The sequence below is a fragment of the Phycodurus eques genome, chromosome 14, assembly GCF_024500275.1.
Source record: "Phycodurus eques isolate BA_2022a chromosome 14, UOR_Pequ_1.1, whole genome shotgun sequence".
In the NCBI taxonomy this organism is placed as follows: Eukaryota; Metazoa; Chordata; class Actinopteri; order Syngnathiformes; family Syngnathidae; genus Phycodurus; species Phycodurus eques.
In genome coordinates this window covers 1,931,006-1,953,446 of record NC_084538.1, presented here as the reverse complement: position 1 = coordinate 1,953,446, position 22,441 = coordinate 1,931,006, and the positions used below count along the sequence as shown (strand labels likewise).

The following is a 22,441-nucleotide window of genomic DNA, read 5'->3' as shown; positions in this document are numbered from 1 at the left end:
TTGCATTTTAAATGAAAAGTACATTAGATTTTTTAAATTTTAAAATAAAAAGGTTTACATTCCATTTTATAATTAAAAAAATATCCCTAATTTACATTTAATTAAAAAATGGAAAACTTCCATAAATATGTTGATTTCATTTAAAAATAAAAACAATATGTACCTCATTCAAAAATGTTCTAATAAAAACATATCTGCTTCAATTCAGGTGTTTCCAAATTGTATTTGTCAATAAAAACGAATATATTTGTTTTTATATATAATAAAAATGACTGATTTTACAAGTCATGTACATTTTTTGAATCTTAAAGTAGGCCTGCTGACCTAAACAAAAATCGAAAACACAAAAAGGGCGCTAGTGAGCTACACGCATACTTTTTTATATTACAACACACCTCCAACATGACGCTTAATAGGATTGCAGGAACCAGTGGACAACTAAGCGCTTAAGTCGATAGAAATCGACTCTGCACGCGAGCGACACGCGGCAGCCAAGAAAAACCATCGTGTACGCGTCTGCTCATTGAAAACAGCGCAAATGTTGTGATACCACACACTTGTAGATCTTTAGTCCTGCGCACCCGCAACACTTTCCTAGACTTTTGAAGGCCCTTCAACAGCCATCTAAATTGGCGCACCAGGTGCCCCTCTAACATGCAGACCTGCATGGAAAAAAGGCCCCTAAAAGCCAATTAAAAAAAACAACCAAAAAAAAACAACTGCATTTCATTTCAACTTATTTCATTTACTTTAAAAAACCTCAGAAGGTAACCAAAATTCTAATCTAAGTAAAAAACCATGAAAACCCGACTTGGTGTGTTCTCGAATGTCCCTTTATAAGTGAATTATAAAAGAAAACGTCAAAAGTTCATTATTACCAATTAAACCTCTCATTTAATTGTGTGCAGCAGGTGTGATTACATCAGTGTATTGAAAAAACATCTTTTTTTTCTATCCAATCCATTGTCATAAAATCCTAAAAAAAAAAAAAAAAAAAAAAAAAAACAGCACAGCACCTCACAAAATAATCCTGGGAATCTTTAGAGCACCTTTTGACAGGTAATAAATACATTCACAAGAAGAAAAAAAAAAGAATCCCAAAAAATAACTAAGAACGGCTCGGAGACGGATTCTCAAAAGCGAAATCTTCCCTTTCGTTTCGCCGAAAAAAAAATACAAAATGACAGCAAGTGCAGAAAATGTCCGGTGTGACATCTCCGTCCGTCCGTCGGATGTTGGGATTAAGAAATCTGGTTGTTCAACTGTCCCGGGAACTTCTCGAACCTTCTCTCCGCCTCCTCGCTGAAGGCGTCACCTGCGGGCGGGTTTGGGCGACAGACAAAATGAACAAAACAAGACCGAGATAGCGCAAGACTTTTGTTTGGGGGGCGTGGCTTACCGATGTGGCAGTTGTGGAACCAGATTCGATGGCCGTCGTACTTGCAGTTGCACTTCATGGCGTTGTTGGTGAAGTCGCTCTCGGCCACCTCCAGGTTGGGGTTTATGACCACCTGGGTGGGCGAGGGAAAAGCCCCCAAAAAAGAAAAGAAACGTTGGGGTTGACCAGGAAAAGTAAACAAAAAAAGTTGGGGTCGGGCTAAGGAATTGGCCGAGCAGAAGCAAGTATCCTAGTCGGGTGGGCGACGCTAAACGGCGTGTGCGTGTGCGTGTGCGCGCTCCTACCTGCATGATGTAATTTCCGGGTTTGACGTCGGTGATGTCGATCCACTGGCAGTCGATGTCGTGGCGGTACAGGTCCCAGCAGCCCACCGTGATGCCCTGGTCTCCAAAGTTGGCGCACTCGTAACGCTTGGATACACCTGCGGGTGGCGCAGGGTTCGGATTGGACGCTTCAATAGGTACACACCAACGCCACACGGAGAAACAATAACAACAATAATGATAATAGCTTCGATTGATACAGCGCCGTTAAGGGACCCAAGTCTGCTTGGGTGGTCCTCTACTATTTCTAGTTTTACAACGCAAACTATTGTTGACCTAATTTTTGGAACTTGATTGCTTGGCTGAAACGCATTTATGGTACAAATAGCCCAAGCTAAAAAAAAAAAAAAAAAGTTCACCAAAATATTCTAATGCTGTTAAAGAGCCACAAATTAACTCATTGTAACTCTTGTCAGTAAAAGTTGCATCAGTAAAATGGCAAGATGAAAAAAACTTTTTGGAAATTAAAATTTCAAACGTAAACAATTACAATTCTTTTTTTAAAAAATAAAAGTGTAAAAAATAAAAAGAATGACATTTTCACAATTTAAACATTGAAGCAATAATCGTTTTCAATCATAATTTTGAAATGTTTGTATAATTCATACATTTGGAGAATTTTAAAATGACAATACATTGACAAAACAAATTAAAACTCCAAATTAAACATTTAACAATTATGATGAGATATAATGTTATGACAGAATGAATTATTTTGGTTGTTGTTTGCAGTGGGTTGCAAAACCACAACGCTGAAGATATTTTCCAATATTCTATTGGTATGAAAGAAAGGTTTGCGTGGACCTTCCTGGCAGTCCGAGTCCTCCAGACAGAAACTGGCTTTGTGCCCTTCGGCCACTTTGGTTCCGTTGGCGTTGAGCAGATCGTAGTGGGTGAAAATGTCCATGCTGTGGTAATGCCTACAGGAAAAAGTCAGAGGAAGTTTGAGACCATCAAGAAAGATCCACAAGAACATGCAAGGCTCCCTTGACTTGTGTGCGTTTTGTTTTCTTTACCCGTGACAAGCGTGCCACACCCACGAGTGGCGGCCGGCTTTGGGCTTGAAGTCGGCGCGACCGATGTTGTGGATCTGCGAGGAGAAGCGCAGCAGGCGGCGGTGACCGTAGGGCCAGTTGGCCTCGGCGGCCGTCTTGGACAGGCAGTCCTCCTCTGCGGCGCAGTACAGCATGTGCAGGGGCCGGTCCTCGATGTAGACCGTCTGCTGCACCAGCGGCGCGTTCAGGACCAGGTCGGACGCCGCTGTGCCCCAAATACAAAACACCTTTGAATCACATTTTCTACATTTCAAACGCACCATTCATTGGCTAGGCTTCAAACTGTACATGTAAATTAAAGTGGAGAGTTCACGTTTCGACAGTGGTCATTTGGCATTTGGGGGCATGTGAGGCAGTGCCCCACCAGATTAAAGTCCGACTAAAGTCAAATTTGACCGGAATCTTTCGGAAGATCAGCCTATAATGTCACTAAACTGTAGCAGTTTCAACTTACTTCAGCGTACCTCAAAAGAGCCCTGCATTTGGGGGCCAAGTGGGGCAGTGCCCCACCAGCTCCCGCACACTGTTTAATTCGAGAAGTTGGGCCAAATTTCACAGTTTTCTACAAAAGATGTCCCAATCCCATGTGAGATGCCAGGATAGCCCAAAACAGCTCAGTGATTTGCCATTTTGGGGTAAAGTGGGGCAGTGCCCCACCAGATCCCCCACATTGCCAACATCAGACATGGACTAAAGATGAATTTGACTAAAAAAAAAAAAACGGTTTGCTGAAAACTTTGTTTGAACCGATGCCAGCGTACCTCAAAAGAGCTCTGCATTTGGGGGCCAAGCGGGGCAGTGTCCCACCAGATCCCACGGGTTGTGAACATTGGAAACACCAAAGTTCAAGAAAAGTGGAGTTTTACCGGGAAAAAATAGCCCCAAATTTTGCAGTTTCCAACAAAAGATGTCCCAATGTGATGCGAGGTAACAGGAAACCTCAAAACAGCTCAGCGACTTTGCATTTGGGCAAATGTGGGGCAGGGCGCATCAAAACTCACAGATTGGAAACATTAGACATGGACTAATGATGAGTTGTCGTTCCATAAAAGTCGCACAAAAGTTCGGTTTAAACTGATGTCAGCGTACCTCAACATATTTCAGCGTTTTTATATTTGGGGGACAAGTGGGGCAGTGCCCCTCCAGATCACGCAGACCGCAAATAAGCACGGACGAATGTCGAATTTGATAATCAGACCGCACCAAATGTCACGGTTATTAACCGTAATAATAATACACTTGTACGGGAATCTTGTTTCAAAAGTATATCCCGTAAAAGACGCCCCCCCCCCCCCCCCCCCACCCCCCGCGACTCACTCTCTGAGCAGATGACGCCGGCGGCGAATTTGGCGGCGGCCTTCTGGCAACTGAGCGTCTTGTGTCGCTGGCACTGCGTCAGCGACATCTCGTTTCCGGTGCACTTGACGCCGCTCAGCACCATCTCGGTCACGTTGCTGCTGTCCCAGTACCACGTTTCCTTGGGGGTGGGCGGGACACACGCAGAGCGGCCAGCCAATCAGGGCTCAGAATGCACACACTCAGGAAGTAATCACAAAACCAGGGGCGGGCAAGCGTTTGTGTTGAAGGGCCACATTTGATTTTTGAAACAGACAGACAGGCCACATCACTGGTCAGCGGGGGAACGGAAAAGGAAAACATTTGTTTGTATAACATTATAAGAGTAAGAGTAATTCATTCTAATTTTGTTTTATTAAATGAACCAATGATTTTATTTAAAAATTCCTAAATGTAAAATGTACTACTGTAAAAATGTACGACTGTACTGTATTATTTACAATATATAAATTCACCATTTATTGAATTAAGAAAGCTATATGTATATGCAAAATAATTGGAATACTATTACTGCATTTATAACGAATAAGGTAAACAATCATTTAATAAAATGTATCATAATAATAGACATATGTAACATTTTATTCTTCTAATATTTATAATTTGCAATAAATACATCAACCAACAAATTCATTTTAAAAAAGTAAAAAGATACAGATTTCTTAAAGATTTTTACATTATTTCCGATATATAAGTTCAATTATTTCATTTAGTTTTCAATGTAATTATTTTTCTTTTATATTTCATACATTAACTATTCAATATTTTTTTATAAATAAATGAAATGTATACGTAACAAAAAATGTCATTGTATTATTTACAATAAATCAATGAAATCATTATTTAATGAGATCAATGAATGCAAAATGAATAGAAAATGTTGAATGAACACATTTCAGGAAGAAAAAAAAGGATGCAACAAAAACTCCAAGACTCTCGAGCGTGTAAATGCTCGACGGGCCGCATGAAAGAGCAGACGGGGCCGCGTGCGCTTTGCCCACGGCCGCACTGGACGCCGTGCGGTGTAACTCACAAAATAAGATTGGATTTCCAAGGCGGCTCGCAATCTTATTTTGGAAGGGAGCTTCGCAGCTCGGGCACTTACGGTGATGGCGTGCATGGAGTAGCCCAGGCCGAGCTGCCTGCACGCCACCGTGGCTTCCCGGGTGGTCCAGCCTGCGCTGCACACCGTGCCCCACTCGGAGCCCACCCGAACCTCCACCCGGCCCTCGTACGCGCTGCGGCCGCCCACTATCCGGATCTGCGGAACACGCCCTGCCGGGAGTCAGTCAGTGATGGATGGGGCGCACGCGCTCGCTGTCCCTGACTCTCGGATTGCCAATTCCAAAATTCAAGTACAAACTTCAATATTCAAATCCAAACTCACATCTGTGACATCTGTGTTTGAATTTTAATCGCTGCGCTAGACACACCAATAACTGGAACTTGTTAGTAATTGTCTTAGAGCGACCACTAACTCAAATATGTTCGTAAAGATATTAAGCCGACCAACAATTGTTAGCACCATCCAAAATTTACCGTAGGAAATTTAAATTCAAAGAAGATGCCAGACTGAATTTATAACGCTGAATATTTGAAAAGGCTACTCATCCTTGCAGTGTCAGTGTCACATGACCAATGGAGCGTGACGTGATTGGCTGGACATGGGCTGAATTGAGAGGTTTGATTGCTTCTCCCTGCTTACGGATATTGTTCACCTCTGATGATATTTTTTATGCCACCTCAGTTTGAATTTAGAGATTGAATTTACACAAATTTTTCAGAGATTTTGATTTAAAAAAAAAATATATATATATATATATATATATTTTTTTTTATACACCATTTTTCAAGATGTTGAATTTTTTAAATTAAAAAAATAATAACAAAAAAACCCCTCAAGAGTTAAAAATTCAAATTCAAACTCCGATTGCACAGATATACTTCCATACAGTAGATCTTGGCACGTTGAGTTGAACTCGGGCTGTGGAAAATGTGTGCTGTGAGTCAGGCGGTCCGGTTAGAATGTCAGCGTGGGTTTTTAGCGGGGGTGGGATGAGGTCACCGCTTGGACCGTGGCGCTTCCACTTGGATTGGGAACGCCGTTCGAGGCCGAGTCGGGATGCTTTTCTTTGCACGCCACAAAGAAAAGTTGGTAGTTATAATATACTGTCACACTTCAAGCACAAAGCGCAACTAAAAAACGGGGTTGCTTGTTCGATGTTTAGCCATCGAGGCACCTCTCGCTGGGAAATTAAACCTTTCCTGGAAAAAAAATATCAGGAAAATCTGTACAAAATGTTTGAGTTTCAGAAGAACACTTGAATACTTTTTCCCCCCCCCCAGAAATGTCAAGAAAATCAGCCCATCGGCTTTGTAAAAGAATTCACAGATTGATGTGACGTGATGCGAGACGCAAAAGAGCGCAGCGATTTTGCCATATGGGGGCAAACAAGTGGGGCGGTGCCCCACCAGATCCTGCAGCTTATGAACACAACCAGACTTTCACCGGAATCTCCGGCCATAATTTTCTGGAAAATCAGCCTATTAGTTTGCACAACATGTTGCAGATTGAAATGACGTGACGTGCAATGTCTCAAATTTCAAAAGGGCTCAGCGATTATTCATTTGTGGGGAAGTGGGGCATTGCCAAGCTAGACCCTGCACATTGCAGACATTGGCGACTCCAGAGTGGAACAAAAGTTGCATTTCACGGGAAAATCAGCTAATGATGTCGCACAAAATGTCTTTATTTGGCATAACGCAAATAAATTGACAAGCCAGCATCAAAGAACCAGCCCGACACGCAGTTGGATTCTTCTTTCTCCAAACAAGTCCAAATTGACCAGAATTCTAGGGAAAATCTGCCGAAAACGTTGAAAATTTCACGTGAGACATTGGCGTATCCCCAAAGAACTCTATTTAGCGAGTGTTAAACGATAAACGTCTTTGTTTGTCAAGTTGTGAAGGAACTGCGCAGAAATATTACCTTGGGGGCACAATCGCTAATCACCCGGGAATGTATATGCAGTTCCCTTCCTACTGTAAATAAGAGGAGGTTCATTTTGAACGTGACAGTATATTATAGTCGCTATATTATGTTAATGGCGTCAAGTGTTAGCGACCTACTTGGTTAGCCTGGTTAGCGTAGCCCAGGCCCAGCTGCCTGCAGGCCACTATGGCCTCCTTGGTGGTCCAGGTCTCGCCACAGATCAGACCCCAGACCTCTGTGCCGTTGGTGTCGGCACCAAGAACCTCCACGCGGCCCTCGTAGCGGGTGCGGCCCCCTCCGAGTCGGATCTGTGCGGCGGGGCCGAGGGGGGTTAGCGCAAAGGTCCGGTGGGATCTAAACTAAAGTGCCCAATTTTAAAAAAAATATATATATTTTGAATCCCACTAGAGCCTTCGTGAGCATTTCCATGGATAAATATTAGCTGGTTCCAACCAGAAATAGTCCATGTTAAAGCTTCACATCACTGCTGTCAAGATTATTATTATTGTTGTATTTTTTTTTTTTTTTTTACTAACAAATCAAATGAACTACACAGGACGCACACACAATTGGGGAGCGACCACGTGTCAGAATCTACTGGAGGTAAACATGACAATCACAACATTGTGGAGCGACCACAAGATTGTGGAGTGCCACTTGCTAGAATCTAACAGGAATTGTGGAAAACATTGTGGCGTGACGAGATGTTCAATTCTACTGTAACTTAAACGTGGATGCACACAAGGTTGTGGAGCCATCACATGTATCAGTGACAAAGTTCGTCTTGACACCAGTGAGGAAGCCATATCAGTTCATTAGTGCTTTCCGTTATCAAATTAGCTGACTAGATGCTAAGTTATCGTGATGATGTCACGGCATCGTGTGACATCGTCACTAACAATTAGTAGCAAAAGAAAAACCATTTTCCTGTGCGGCCAATCACACACGAGCTGCTGAAGTTGCTGGCCAAAAGAGAGATGTGGTGATGGCAAGGGAGAGAGAGAGGTGTCACTCTGACCGAGTTCTCCAGGCCCATGTAGGGAATGTTGCAGCGCACGGCCGCGTCCTCCGTGTGCTGGCAGTCCTCCGACGTGATGTTCTTGAACGGGCAACTCCAGATGGAACGCTCGTGGCCCGTGCACTTCACTTCGTTCATGTAGATGGGACCCATTCCTGAAAAAAATGAATAAATAAACGGAATATTTATGGAACGTTTACAGGCACTGGGAAAATACTTTTAACCTGGAACTTTGATTTATGGAAACGTGGCAAACAACACATTTTAATGGGGAAAAAAATGTTTTCGTAGATTTTTTGAAAAGAGGAATTGTAATGAAAAAAACCTCACATTTTGGATTTTGGGATTCATGATTGATCACTTCCTTGATTGATCACTGATGAAAAATTCCAGATCTTGTGCTTTCCATGAAGGAAATCCTTCATATTTCTTGCACATAATGATAAAGTGAAACTTGAGTCTGTCAGCATTCCTTCACTGCACAAAAAAAAAAAAAAAAAACTCGAAAGGAAAATTTAGGAGAGAAATGTGGCCTGTGAGTACAAAGTTGACGTCTCTGGGGTCAAGTCACACAACCGACGTCTGCGAAACTTTTGTTTCTCTTCCTCGTGTGTGTGTGTGTGTTTGTGTGTGGGCGCGCCCGCGTGAGTGCATGCACGTCTCACCTTGGCCCATGCGCCCCCCCGTCATGGCCTCCTTGGCGCTGCCGAAGCCGAGCTCCCTGCACACCACGCTGGCCGACTGCAGGTTCCAGCGGTCGTCGCACACGCTGCCCCACTCGCCGCCCTTCAGCACCTCCACGCGGCCCTCGCCCAGCCGGGCCCCGCCCTTCAGCCGCACGTTGCTCTGGCAAAAACAAAGACGCATGCAACATTATGGAGAGAACACATGTTGGAGTTTATGGGTAGACACGGAGGTACAAAACATTGTGGAAAACATCACATGTTGGAGGTGATCAGAATACAAACATTCACATGAACAACGTTGCAGAGTGACCACAATCACACACACAACAGTGTGGAGCCACCACACGTCAAAATTTACTGGAACAAAAACATGGACACACACACAACATTACAGAGCAACCCCAACATTAAGGAGCGTCTACAACAATGTGCAGCTTCCACATGTCAATAGGTGACCAAAACTTAACCATGGACGCACACACACACACAACATTGTGGAGCAACCGCAAAACTGAGGCGTGACCACAAAATTGTGTCGTGACCACAACATTATGGAGCGACTGCACCATCGTGGAAAGACCACACAACAGTCTACTGGAACAAAAACAAGGACACAAACAACATTGTCGAGTAACCGCAACATTGTGGAGCGATCACACACACATTGTGGAGCCACCACATGTCAAAATGTACTGGAACAAAAACATGGACACACACAATACGGGGCGGGGCGACCACGAACAAGTGGGACCGTACCGAAGTTTTGGGTTTCTTCTTGAGTCTGGCGCTCTGCTGGACGAAGAGCGGTCCCGGCACGCAGCTGACGACGACGGGCGAGCCGCCCCGGCACGACGCCGTGCCATTGGGCCCGTTGAACTCCAGCGGGCAGGCGGCCAGGTGAACCTCGGTGCCCGTGCACGCCACCGAATGCACGTGGTACACGTTCTTCTGACGCTGCAAAAACAACCTGCGGGGCCGGGGGGAGCAGGCAAGCCACAAGTTCACCATGAGACCAATTTTACCATGGGTCAATTTTTACCATGGATATTGTTTTCCCCTTACAATAAATAGATTTTTAACAGCTGTCTTTTTTTAACCATAGGTCAATTTTTACTATCAGTCAGTTTTTATCAAGACAAAAGTTTTTCTGTGAGTCAATTTTTACTGTCAGCCTTTTTTTTTTTTTTTTTTTTTTTTAACTATTGGTCAGATTTTACTATGAATCAATTCTTACAATGAGTCCTTTTTTTTTTTTTACCACGGGTCAGTTTTTAACCAGGAGTCAGTTGTACCATTGTTTAGTTTTTATCATTTTAATTTTCATTGTCAATTTTACCATGAGTCATTTTTTATTTGTTATTTTTTTTACCATGACTCCATTTTTTTACCATGACAATATTTTTTTTTAACCATAAATCCATGTTGAGCAGTGGTCAGTTTTTACGTTGACTAATTTTAAGCCCAATTTGACCATTGGGTCAGTTTTTTACCATGAGTCACATTTTACCATTAATATTCTTACCATAGATTTTAAAATTAGTTAGTTTTTACCACGATATATATATATATATATATATATATTTTTTTTACCTTAAGTCCATTTTTACCACTGCTCAGTTTTTACCATGCCTCAATTTATACCATGAGTCAATTTCTTCCATTGGTCAGTTTTTACCATGAGTAAAAAAACAAAACTGCAAGACGTAGCAGAAGAACAGGACTGTAATAAAGAGTCCTACACGGTACAACAATCTCCCTTAATACAACCTGAGAATAATTGTTGAAAGTGCGCTTGTAGCAGCTACACGGTTAGCGCTCACATTACCTTGGAGCAGGGCTGCTCTGTTTAGACTTAGCGTTAGCTTTAGCTTTGGCTGTCTGCCTGTAAGGTAAACACGGGTTAGACTGCACACTTTTAGCCCACGATAATAAACGTATGAGGAAGACATTTTCAAGAAGGAATGTGTCACTTTCAACACGACACGTAGCGGCGAACGTTATCTGACACATCATACGAAAGATGCTGACTTCTCATATTGTATCTTTTGTAGACTGTTCCATGCCATGGTTGCAAGTGACACATGCTTCTTAAATCAAAGTGAAAAGTATGTGGACACTTACGTTCATTGTGGTGAATGTTTATGGGTCCAAATACTTTTGACCACATTCAACAATGATTCAAAGTGTACGACTATACCATACATCTGCTCGTGTTAACAATGACGCACAATCCATTCATTTAAATAACAAATGCCATGGAATACGAAAGGATGATTTTTTTTCTCCTTTTTACAAATAGTCAATTGTTTATCATGAGTCATCTTCTACTATTGGTCAAATTTGAGCATGTGTCATTTTTTTTTATCATGAGTCAACTTTATACCATTAGTCATTTTTTACCACAAATTAAGGTTTTCATTAAAGTTTCTTCAGTTTTGCCATGGGTCCATTTTTAACATGACTCACTTCATAATGTTTTTACAATTTTTTCTTATACTATGAGTCAATTTTACCATGGGTTATTTATATGACGAGTCAATTGTTTACCTGGGGTAATTTTCTCCCATTGGTCAGTTTTTACCATGAGTCACATTTCCAATTCATGAGTCAAGCTCGCACATATCATCTAACTCAATTTTATACCATGGGTCTTTTATTACCATAAGTCAATTTCTTTTTACCCTGGGTCAATTCACATACTATATAAAACGCTAATCAATTCCTCTTTTTTATGGCATTTGTTTACTTTACTACAACCCCAATTCCAATAAAGTTGGGACGTAGTGTTAAACATACATTTTAAACAGAATACAATGATTTGCAAATCATGTTCAAGCTATATTGAATTGAATACACTACAAAGACAAGATATTTCATGTTCAAACTGATCAACTTGATTGTTTTTAGCAAATAATCATTAACTTGCAACACGTTCCCAAAAAGCTGGGACAGGCTCATGTTTACCGCTGTGTTACATCCCCTTTTCTTTGAACAACATTCAATAAACGTTTGGGAACTGAGGACACTCATTGTTGAAGCTTTGTAGGTGGAATTTTTTCCCATTCTTGCTCCATGTACAGCTTCAGGTGTTCAACAGTCCGGGGTCTCCGTTGTCGTATTTTACGCTGCATAATGCGCCGCGCATTTTCAATGGGAGAGAGGTCTGTTCTGCAGGAGGTCCAGTCTAGTACCCGCACTACGAAGCCACGCTGTTGTAACACATGCACAATGTGGTTTGGCACTGTCTTGCTGAAATAAGCAGGGGTGTCCGTGAAAAAGACGTTGCTTGGATGGCAGCGTATGTTTCTCCAAAAGCTGTATGTACCTTCCAGCTTTGCAACTTTGCATCCATAACAGTCCGGATGGTTCTTTTCCTCTTTGACCCGGAGGACATGATGTCCTCAATTTCCAAAAACAATTTGAAATGCGGACTCGTCGGATCGCAGAACACTTTTCCACTTTGCATCAGTCCATCTCTGATGAGCTCGGGCCTAGAAAAGCCGGTGGCGTTTCTGGGTGTTGTTGATGAATGGCTTTTGATTTGCAAACTAGACTTTCAAGTTGGACTTACAAACTGTATTTACTGACATTGGTTTTCTGAGGTGTTCCTGAGCCCACGCGGCGATATCCTTTACACATCGATGTCGGTTTTTGATGCAGTGCCGCCTGAAGGATCGAAGATCACCGGCATTCAATGTTGGTTTTCGGCCTTGCCGCTTACATGCAGTGATTTCTCCAAATTCTCCGAACCTTTTGATGATATTACGGACCGTAGATGATGAACTCCCTAAATTCCTTGCAATTGTACGTAGAGGAACATTGTCCTTAAACTGTTGCGGAGTATTTTCTCACGCACTCGTTCACAAAGAGGTGAACCTCGCCCCATCTTTCCTTGTGAATGACTGAGCAATTCAGGGAAGCTCCTTTTCTAGCCAATCCTGGCACCCACCTGTTCCCCATGAGCCCGCTCACCTGTGAGATGTTCCAAACACGTGTTTGATGAGCATTCCTCAACTTTCTCAGTCTTTTTTGCCACCTGTCCGCAACTTTTGTGGAACGTGTTGCAGCCATAAAATCCCAAGTTCACGATTATTTGCTAAAAACAATCAAGTGGATCACTTTGAACATGAAATATCTTGTCTTTGTAGTGTATTCAATTCAATATAGCTTGAACATGATTTGCAAATCATTGTATTCTGTTTTTATTTATGTTTTAACAAACTGTCCCAACTTCATTGGAATTGGGGTTGTAAATGAGCCAAGAACAATCGACCAGGAGAACTTTGGTGGGCTCTTCAACAAGACCACTAGAAGATACAGTGACACTTCAATAGAATTAGTCTGCACATTAGTATGTTTTTTTTCTCTAGCCATTGTTCAACTGGTTGCCAGAGTGATATAAATCCGTGAGTCTCGGAATCTGAATTATGAATTACGATGGTACCAAATTTGTTGTTGAAGAACCCGTCACAAAGCATATTCCGCATCTACACACCTTATATGTAAATGAGCACTCGTCTAACAGCCAAAGACTCACACAGCACAGGTTGACCTTTTCAAAAGTTCACTAACGTCAACTTAAGCTGTCAATCAAAGCCGCACATCAACATGCTGCATGTGATAAAAGTTTAAAGGGTTCCAAATGGTTAATGGCACATCCATCTATCTAGTGTAATATAGTTAATAGCTACTCTAGGGAGAAAAACAGAACGCGGCCGGTGCAGCGGGTGTGTTTTCCCCCCGGCGACAGAGTACCTGGCACCTGCTGACACGTTAACCTTTGACCCGGAGACCCTCTCGGCGGCGCGCTTTCGCAAACGTCTGCAACCGCCACACAGTCACACGCCGTCACACGTCTTGCTAAGTTTCCAACAGTTTTGCAGCGTGTTTGTACATTGTATTTTTGTTCCGGTGTGGATGTTAGAGAAGAACTGCTTCTTACAGTTTTTGGCTTATATTTGTGCGAGTTGTTGCGTGTTACAGTGGTATGTCATAGCGCACATGTTACAGCTCTTCCACGTGTTTCTTGTTTGTAGCACTTGTTTCTCACAGTGTGTTTGCTCGTGTAGCGTTGCTTATCGTTTGCGTTATTCCTTAATGTATGTTTCTTACATGTCCTTGTTTGTTTTTTCTTTTTTCTTATGGCGATGGTTTCATCCAGTGTATGTTTTTTTTTTTTTGCAGTGTGTCCCAGCTTCCGTTTCGTACAGCGTACGTTTCTTGAGGCATGTTATGTTTCTCACGGCGTCGATTTCTTACAGCGTGGCGAAGGGGTCATCTGGGAACAGCGACGCCGACATTCCGCAAGTCGGCAGCCTCAATTGAGGTCAAACGTAACGACACAGATATTCCAAACATTTCGCGTCCAGCGCTCGACCTTTGGGCCCCGGTCTTTGTGCTTTAAGGCTCATTCATTAACTCAAACTACTTTGTCCCGCTTACCATCTGATATCATTTAAATGAAGGTACCCATATGTTTCAAGTAGTAATAGTAAAGGTATTTTCATGGAAAGTTTTTTTTTGTTTGTTTTTTTTTGCTGCTCTCCTGCTAACTCACACGCAAATCCCTCTTTTACATCATTAACAAGGTCACCAGAAGCCCCTTGTGACCAAAATCCCTTTTAACAGATGTGCAGTATCCCAAGCACAGGATGTGGTGTGCTCCCGCCAAGGATTCACACACACCTGAGAGACAACACACACACACACACACACACACACACAATTCTCCTCGAGATCCTGCGAGACGTCTGCACGACACACATGCACGTTTATATATAAAAGCCTTTTTTTCTTCTTCTCACCGCCTGGAATGTGAAAGACAAACATCCCCACGGGAGTCCAATCTGCCAGTCTGCTGCAGCTCCGATTCAGGAGCTTCGGGAAACGCCGCATGCGCCACTCTGAGTTGGTTTGACATTTTTGTTTTTGCTTCTAATTGCAAGTTGCGTCACAATCGTGACATTCTCTGCTCTCGAAAAAGCAAAAAGAGCCACGCGACGGGGATAAAAACTCTAACCCATCACAGAATAATATTGTATTGGATGGACACTTTATTAGGTACACCATCGAATGGGATCCAATACAAAATGTCCACCTAATAACGTTCACATTTAATTGACACTGTCATTGGAGTTTATCAGGATTTTTAGACACATTTTAATGCATATATAATGGATAATGGATAGAAATATAATCTAGTTATATATATTTTTTATATTGCTAATAAAATATATCAATAATGTGTATTTTATTTTCATTTCTTTAAACTACAATTAATTACATTCTCTCTATATGGAGTTAAATATATATCAATAATGTGCATTTATTTCAAATATAAATAATATATTGTTATGCATTTCTTTTCATTTCTCAGTGAATAATGCATGGAAATATAATATATTTCATACAGTATATTTTCAGTATTACGCAATTTAGTTTTATTTAAAAAAAAATACAATCATATTGTTTACATATTGGTAAATATGTATAAATAATAAACATTCATCCATTTTACATTCAAGATAAATATATTATATACATATAAGTTTTTTATTCTAATATAATGATATTCTTTAGATGTTTTTCAAAGTGTTATATAGTAACTATATTTTACATGTGGTTAAAGAATTATATATTTTTAAAGAATACATTATTTTTAAAAACTACAACTCATATGGTCAGCTGGAGCGCCACCTACAGGACTGGAGTGCAAAACGATGATCCATGTTTCGGACTCGTTGCCCTTTGTTGAGGTCTCTAGCTATTTTAATACAAACACAACTGTTTCTACCTCATACTGTCGTCACGGCAACCGGCGCCACCGACCTGTAGAAGTTCTTGTTGACCTTCCTCTCGTGAGGGAATCCCAGCATGCCGCAGACCACGCGCGTGTTCTTCGCCGTCCAGCCGGCGTCGCACACCTGCGCCCAGCTGTTCTTGTGCTTGACCTCCAGCACGCCCTCCGTGATGGGCAGACGCTTCTTGGCCGCCGCCACCACCGGACGCAGCCGCACCTCCTCCAGCTTGTTCTCGTCCACGTGAGCCTTGTTAAAGGTATTTTGTAAAAAAAAAAAGAAAAAATGAAAAAAAAAAAAAGGTAAAAGTAAACGTATTACATGTGTTGATTAAATGGTAAAAGGTAAAAGCCGATTAGCAACGGTAAAGGAATGGTAGAGGTAAGGCTAAAGATCAAGGTAAAGTAGTAGAAAAAGGTCAAATCCAAGAGAACAAGGCAAAAGTAAAGGCTCAAATAATAGCAAAGGTCAAAGTTTGAGGTAAAAGTACAAGTCAAATGTCGTCTAAGATGGAAAAGACCAAAGTCTCCAGCTGGACCGACCTCGATGACGTTGGCGTCCGCGAATCCCGGAATCCTCTCGTCTTTGCAGACCACGCCGGCGTCCTCGTCGTGAGTGCAGTCGCTGTTGCCCCAGCCGCGAGATTTGCACGCGCCGATGCTCTGCTCGCTGCCGCCGCACTGCACGTTGTCCAGCCAGATCTTACCTTCAACACAATTACAGCAGCAAGGGAAACTTCGTGGGGCATAAAAATCCAACTGAAAAAAACTTTGCGGGTACACATCAAATACTTGGACGACCACTTGTTGCTAGGCAGATTTCATGGGGCTTCGGCATGACTGCCCCTAAAACTTCTACACGTATACATTTTGGGGGAATAGAAAGAAAATCCTAAATTATTCTGTGAGTTAATGACAAACTCAAAGAGTTTGAGGGCCACTTGTTGCTCGGCAGACTTCATAGGGCTCAATCATAACTGCCATCTAATGTCTAATTTTGTTGTGTTCATAAAACTTCATAAATTAGATTACATTTTAGCTAGCCAGAATTACTCAGATGGTTTTCCCGGACACTTTACAGAGTTGTCACTTGTTGCTAGGCAGACTTCATCAGGCACCATTATAACTGCCCCAAAATATTGTGGTTGTTTTTCGAATCAAAATAAAGTTCTACGTACTAGCGGGTTAAAATCATAAGTGAGAACGTTTTTGCGAGTCAACAGAATCGCTCATATTATTTTCCAGGGCACGTCACACAATTGCAACGTGTTGCTAGGCAGACTTCTGCCCAAAGTCCCGAACGAACTGTTTCAGCTTTTGGAAGAGAAATAAAATACTTCCTAATTAAAATGAAACTTTCGTGAGCGAGCAGAACTCTACAGATTATTATCGTCATTCGATACTAGGGAGACATTACGGGGCTCGAGCCTAGATGCCCCAAATGGCCTCATGCTTTCCCGTAGAAAAGTAGATGTAAGCACAATCGCAGTGTAGTTGCTCCACATCCTACCTTGGCCCTTGCCATATTTGGCGCTGTGCGTCCATCCGATGGCCTCAACGAAGCCCAGCTGTCGACACAGCACGTTGGCGTTGGAGATGGAGAAGTCGTCGTCGCATATGGTGCCCCACTCGCCCTTGTAGAAGAGCTCCACGCGGCCCTCGTTGTGCTTGCGTGGGAATCCGGCCAGTCGGACCTTCAGCTTCTCCGTCTGGGGCTGCGCGGAGGACGGCGGCGGCGACGTGGACGGACGAGGGGCGGCGGCCGGCGGCGTCGCCGTCGCCGTCTGAGCGAAGCAGCGGGGCCGCCACGAGGCGAGGAAGAAGAGGATGCAGACCCAACGTCTGCCGGTCCACGCCGACATTCTTACGCCTACAGGTCAAACAGACAAATTCGATTTGACTTGATGTCCGTCCACGTCCCAAACAAATACAGCAGTTCCTTCACTTCCCAGTGCCCCAATTTCAAGTTGCGAGCCGTCTCTCGCCCAAGTGGCCCCGGTTGAAGTTTGCTGCAAAATGAAACATAAAACAAAGAATTACACGTGATGTTTTTCACCAAACCACATGACTTTGACCTACGAAAGTCTGCTAGTTTAATGCAAACACATGAGAAAAGCCATAGACGGGCTAACAAACGTAGCGTCGATATGGCGGTAGTTGTAAAACTTTAAACAACGAATATTTGAACACAATAGGTGCAGGAACAAATACATAGCTACTCATTATGCGCTGCAGAAAAATGACTCTTACTGCAGCTTCCAATGTCCATTGAATTATTGCATAAAATCATGATGCAAAAACGATTTAATGATTTGCATTCTATTTAATTACGTACGTTCTTAAAGTATGTTTTTACAAAGTCAAATACTTTAGACTGTGATTGGTGTTTTTACCCTTAAAAAATAAACGCGTTACAAATTTCTTGACAAAATCCAGATTGCATCTAAACAGAAGGGCATAAGCAGCAATTAATAAATAGCATTTAGCACTTTTCGGCCACAACTCATAGGACAGGAAATAGAACGTACGTCGCTGTCGACCTGTTATACGCTACATAAACCTGCTATTGACAACATTCTGTGTGTGGAGAGTGGGAGGGGAACACGGGGGGGGGGGGGTCCGCACAAATCCAGCGGTGTGGTGTGTTTGGACAGAAACCACCAGACTGGAGTCTCCCGCTGCCAAACACGACTGACACTTTTTCCCATCAGGAGCCGTATTAGGATAAAAAGGTGCGCCATTATAAAAAAAATCTGGTTAACCAAAAGGAAATACCATCGAGAATAAAGTCGCGGTTTTGTTTAGAAAGGTACTGTCACGTTATGAGTAAAAAAAATGTAAAATTAAAAATTCAAATCACCCCCCCCCCCCCCCCATCCCCTTCCCCCCGATTAAAACAATTGTTTTTATTTAAAAAAAGACAATGTTACGAGGATAAAGTTATATTTTTCCAAGACGTCATACTTTCGGGGGCAGGGGAATTTGGATTTTCAGAAAAAAATTAGTTTGCATATTTTCAAGCTCAAAAGTCATTTTAAACAAAAAAGTCAAAATCCTCAAAGAATAAAGTCTTATTTTATCAAGATAAAAAGTTGAATATTTTCAAGCTCAAAAGTCTCTCTTTTTTTAAATTGAAGTCATATTTCTTTCCAAGAAAAAAGGAATAAGTCACAATCTTCAAAGACTGAAGTCGTATTTCTTTCAAAATGAAAAGTTTCAAGATTAAAACTTGTTTTTTTTTCCCAAGATAAAAGCCGCGTATTTTTGAGAAAAAAGTTCCCCCCAAAAAATGATGAGACGTATTACAAGACGAAAGACTTTCCAAATGCCCTCCACACCGCAAATTATGACTTCATTCTCATTAGAACATGAACTCAAAATGTCTTTTTCTTTTCAAGCTTTCCCAGTGCTTTTTTTTTGCCACCCCCTTCACATTCACATGAAAAAGTGGACCAAGAACATGACACACACACACACACACAAACACACACCTGGTGTGATAAGCGAACTGATCGTTGCATTGTGTTCGTTCGATTCCCCGCATTGTTCCCAGCGGTTGCCGACCTCACTTGCACGGCGGCTGCACAAGTTGTTTTTGCTGCTCAAACCAGCAGACGACATCGACATCGACATCACAGTGGGGACATTTCACACGTGTTTGCGTGTGCGTGCGCGCGTGCGTGGACCGTCTGGGTCGGGACGAGGGAGGGAATAGTTTGCAGAAGCCACAAGGAAACCTCTCCTACAAGACCGATTCATTCATTTGATGGCTAGCTGAAGCAGCAATGCATTATGGGAGCTGTGGTCTTCACTAACGGGACATTTGGCTGTAAACGTCAAAACCCTGTAAAGTGAATTGAGACATTTGTTCCAAAACACTTTCTACATGTTTGAATAGAATGCTGAAAACATGCGTGAAGTCAGATTTACGGCGTTGTCTGGATTTTTGGGCCGTGGCTAAAACAGGGGCCTTTGACTTGTCCCTCCCACACTTTGGGCAGGCGTAGCCACTTTAGAGGGCCTCATTGTCGCCCATAAGTGTGCGCACGTCAAAAAGAGACCGGCGGAAGAACAAGGGGGGCAGATTTTTTCTTTAATCCGACGTAACATTAATTGTGCGGACAGGGGCTCGTCGCTGGTGTGGCTACTTTAGAGCGCCTCGTTGTTGCAGCGTGTAAAAGCCCCGCGGCGACTCGGTGGGATATATTCCATTCCGACACATAAGAAGCCTCACTTTACATACGTGGCAATTTATTCTTATTTTTTTTAAATCATTCAAATTTGGCAGGCATGTTCACAACAATCTTCGGGATGTCAAATTTACGGGACTTTTCCCTGGACGTCTTGAAAGTACCGTTCCCCCGAGCGGGGTTTTTTTTTTTCAGCACAGGTAATAGTTCCTATACTCCACAGAATGGTCCTCCCAAGAGTCCTGGGGTAAACTTCTTGCAGTCCTGATAAAAATGAGATGACCTTTCATGAAGGCATTGTATATTCTTAATGTACTTGTTATATTACAAGAATAAACTAATATCTCTTTCATCTTCGGCATTAGAAAGACACATTTTCCAAGTAAAACGCTCATCATATTTGAGTCTGACCTTTTGAAATAAATCAAGTTATTCCATGATTTAAAAAAAAGTAGTTAAGTAGTTCAAGATGAACGAGAACCAAGTCAAATATTTATTTGATTAACAAGTAATATTTTCCAAGTAAAGGTTTCTTAATAAGACTAAAGTTGTATTTCTCAAGATTTAAAAAAATGTGAAATTGTAATAATACGAGATTAACGTTGAATTATTTCGATATTTTTCTTCTGAGTTAAAGCTGTATTTTTCACTATGAGAGAGAGAATTTTTATAAGATAAAGCCATTTTTTCCTAAAATTAAGATGCATTTTGTTTCAAGATATTTTTTTAGAGAAACATTTCCTTTAAAAAAAAAACAACAACAACAACAAAAACGCAATATGACAAGAATAAAGTTGTATTTTCATGAAAAGTGGAGGATGCCCAGTGGAATACATATCGGGCATTTACCATACCAACTAGCACATGCTTTTGTAGTTTTGACAGTAAAATTTGGGATAATGTGCCTTATCTGTTGCCTTTATGGAAACACACACAAGCCGTTCAAATATACTTAACTGGACACGACAAGAAGTTGCACGTTTGACCTTACATTTTCCAATATTGTTGCATTATATTGTGTACACGTGCGTGCTTACCTTATTGATGCCGAGTGAGGAGCGTGCAACGGTTCCGCGGCTTTTGTTTTCTGGGGAGGAAAAAAAAAAATGCTCCAGAAAAAAGTGGTGGGAAAAAAAAAGGGGGGGGGGGCACACGTGACACACAAAAAGTCCTTCACACTTGGCTCCGTCTAATTGCTGGTGTGGCTAGGGGGGAACGCGTGGGACGAACGTCGTGTTGTTTTTCGTGGTGTCTGTAAATTGCCAGCTGTACAGTTTGGCCGAGGAAGAGGAGGAGGAGGAGGAGGAGGAGGAGGAGGAGGGGAAAGAAGGGGCGGCGGGGGCTGGGTCTAATTCCTGGGAGGCACACACACGGGCTCTTTCATGGACGTCTGGCGCTTGTGTAATAGCACGAATTGAGCAAAAAAAAAAAAGAAGCTAACTTTACCCAAATGGCAAGAACTAAACAAATAAGAAAAAAAAAAAGCTAACTTTACTCAAAATGTATCAAGCGAATTTCTCATTGAACGAGCACGTGACGTGAGCCTCAAATACATAACGCAACAGCAGCAGACACTTCATTAGGAACAGCTGCATCATTTAATAAGACCAAAGATCAAATTGATCAAAAATTGACTACATTTCCTTTTTACATTTTTGTATATGTTGACAATCGTGGCCAGAGTGCAGGTCTTTGATGTAGTTCCTATTGCATACAATTAATCAATGTTGAGTTGTTTTTTTGGGGGGTATTTTTCCAGAAAGTGATATTCTTCCAGGAAGTCATATTTTTATGCAACGCTCGTCACATATATTTTCAATCAAAAAGTCTATTAGAATATTGCAAGAATTAAGTCATGTTTTGGGGGATGAAATACATTTTCTATTAAAATGAAAAAGGTTACAAGTTTACAAGAAATCAATTGTTTGCATGACATACTTTTAAGAAAAACGTCAGATGAGAATATTTTATTCCTGTAAAAATATTGTACATTTTGATTTTTGAAAATAACTTTTTGTTTTTTTATTAAGTTGGAAACTCTATGTTGCACCATTATAGTCATAAATTCTTTAAGTAAAAAGTTACATAAGAATACACTTTTTCCCTGAATAACATAATCCTACAAGAATGCTGTAGTCATAAATTTGAGGATGAAGTGTTCGAGTCAGATTTCTTTCCAGTTGTATACCGTATTTTATTTTTAAAAAGTCACTCTTTCAAGAATTAAATTATTTTTGGTCAGAATGTTACGAGATTTAAAGTGGATTTATCGGGTAGCCATGAAAATTGCAGGTTTTATAAGATTAAAGATTTTTTATCTCTCGATGGCCGTATATTTTTGATTGTCATCCTCTTGCAAGTCATGTTTCATTTACAGAATACATTTGAAATGTATCAAGGGAAAAAAACCATTTTATTCTCCTAGGATTACGACTTCCTGTAGTAGAATGTTTTTCATACCCCTTTGTAGTGGTGAGCATATTTTCAGCTCGAAGAAAAAATGTGTGTCACCAGTTGTTTATTGTTGTTTATTGGAATGCTCACACTTCAATAAAAAACCTGAAACAGGAAAAAACAAAAAAGCTTTTTTTCCCCTCTTAAAAGTCACAGTATAAAAACGATTGTT

General features: G+C 41.6%; 1 protein-coding gene across 4 annotated transcripts; it reads right to left on the bottom strand.

The window, feature by feature from the left end:
* Positions 1-1,012: 1,012 nt before the first annotated feature.
* Positions 1,013-20,939, bottom strand: loxl3b (lysyl oxidase-like 3b). Of its 4 annotated transcripts, XM_061696693.1 has the most exons (16): positions 20,853-20,939; positions 17,136-17,634; positions 16,169-16,332; positions 15,658-15,875; positions 13,585-13,650; positions 10,655-10,711; positions 9,586-9,796; positions 8,809-8,989; positions 8,144-8,298; positions 7,263-7,433; positions 4,095-4,254; positions 2,739-2,982; positions 2,527-2,642; positions 1,684-1,820; positions 1,400-1,511; positions 1,013-1,315 (listed from the first exon to the last, which is right to left on the bottom strand). In XM_061696693.1, the coding sequence occupies exons 2-16, from the start codon at positions 17,485-17,487 to the stop codon at positions 1,242-1,244; spliced, it is 2,418 nt and encodes an 805-aa protein (XP_061552677.1). In that variant the 5' UTR covers positions 17,488-17,634; positions 20,853-20,939; the 3' UTR covers positions 1,013-1,241. The 4 variants fall into 4 exon arrangements, with proteins under 4 accessions (XP_061552677.1, XP_061552680.1, XP_061552678.1 ...); XM_061696696.1 differs by lacking the exons at positions 10,655-10,711; positions 13,585-13,650 and adding an exon at positions 5,239-5,394; XM_061696694.1 differs by lacking the exons at positions 10,655-10,711; positions 13,585-13,650.
* Between the last annotated feature and the right edge of the window lie 1,502 nt (positions 20,940-22,441).

What these genes read in the sequence shown, in the direction of transcription:
- loxl3b (XM_061696696.1), bottom strand. Translation starts at nt 17,487, where the DNA reads ATGTCGGCGTGGACCGGCAGACGTTGGGTCTGCATCCTCTTCTTCCTC. An exon ending in CAAATATGGCAAGGGCCAAG is followed by an intron (nt 16,333 to 17,135) that starts GTAGGATGTGGA and finishes ATTGTGTTGAAG; the next exon opens with GTAAGATCTGGCTGGACAAC. An exon ending in CGGCGTCATCTGCTCAGAGA is followed by an intron (nt 2,983 to 4,094) that starts GTGAGTCGCGGG and finishes TTTGGGGCACAG; the next exon opens with CGGCGTCCGACCTGGTCCTG.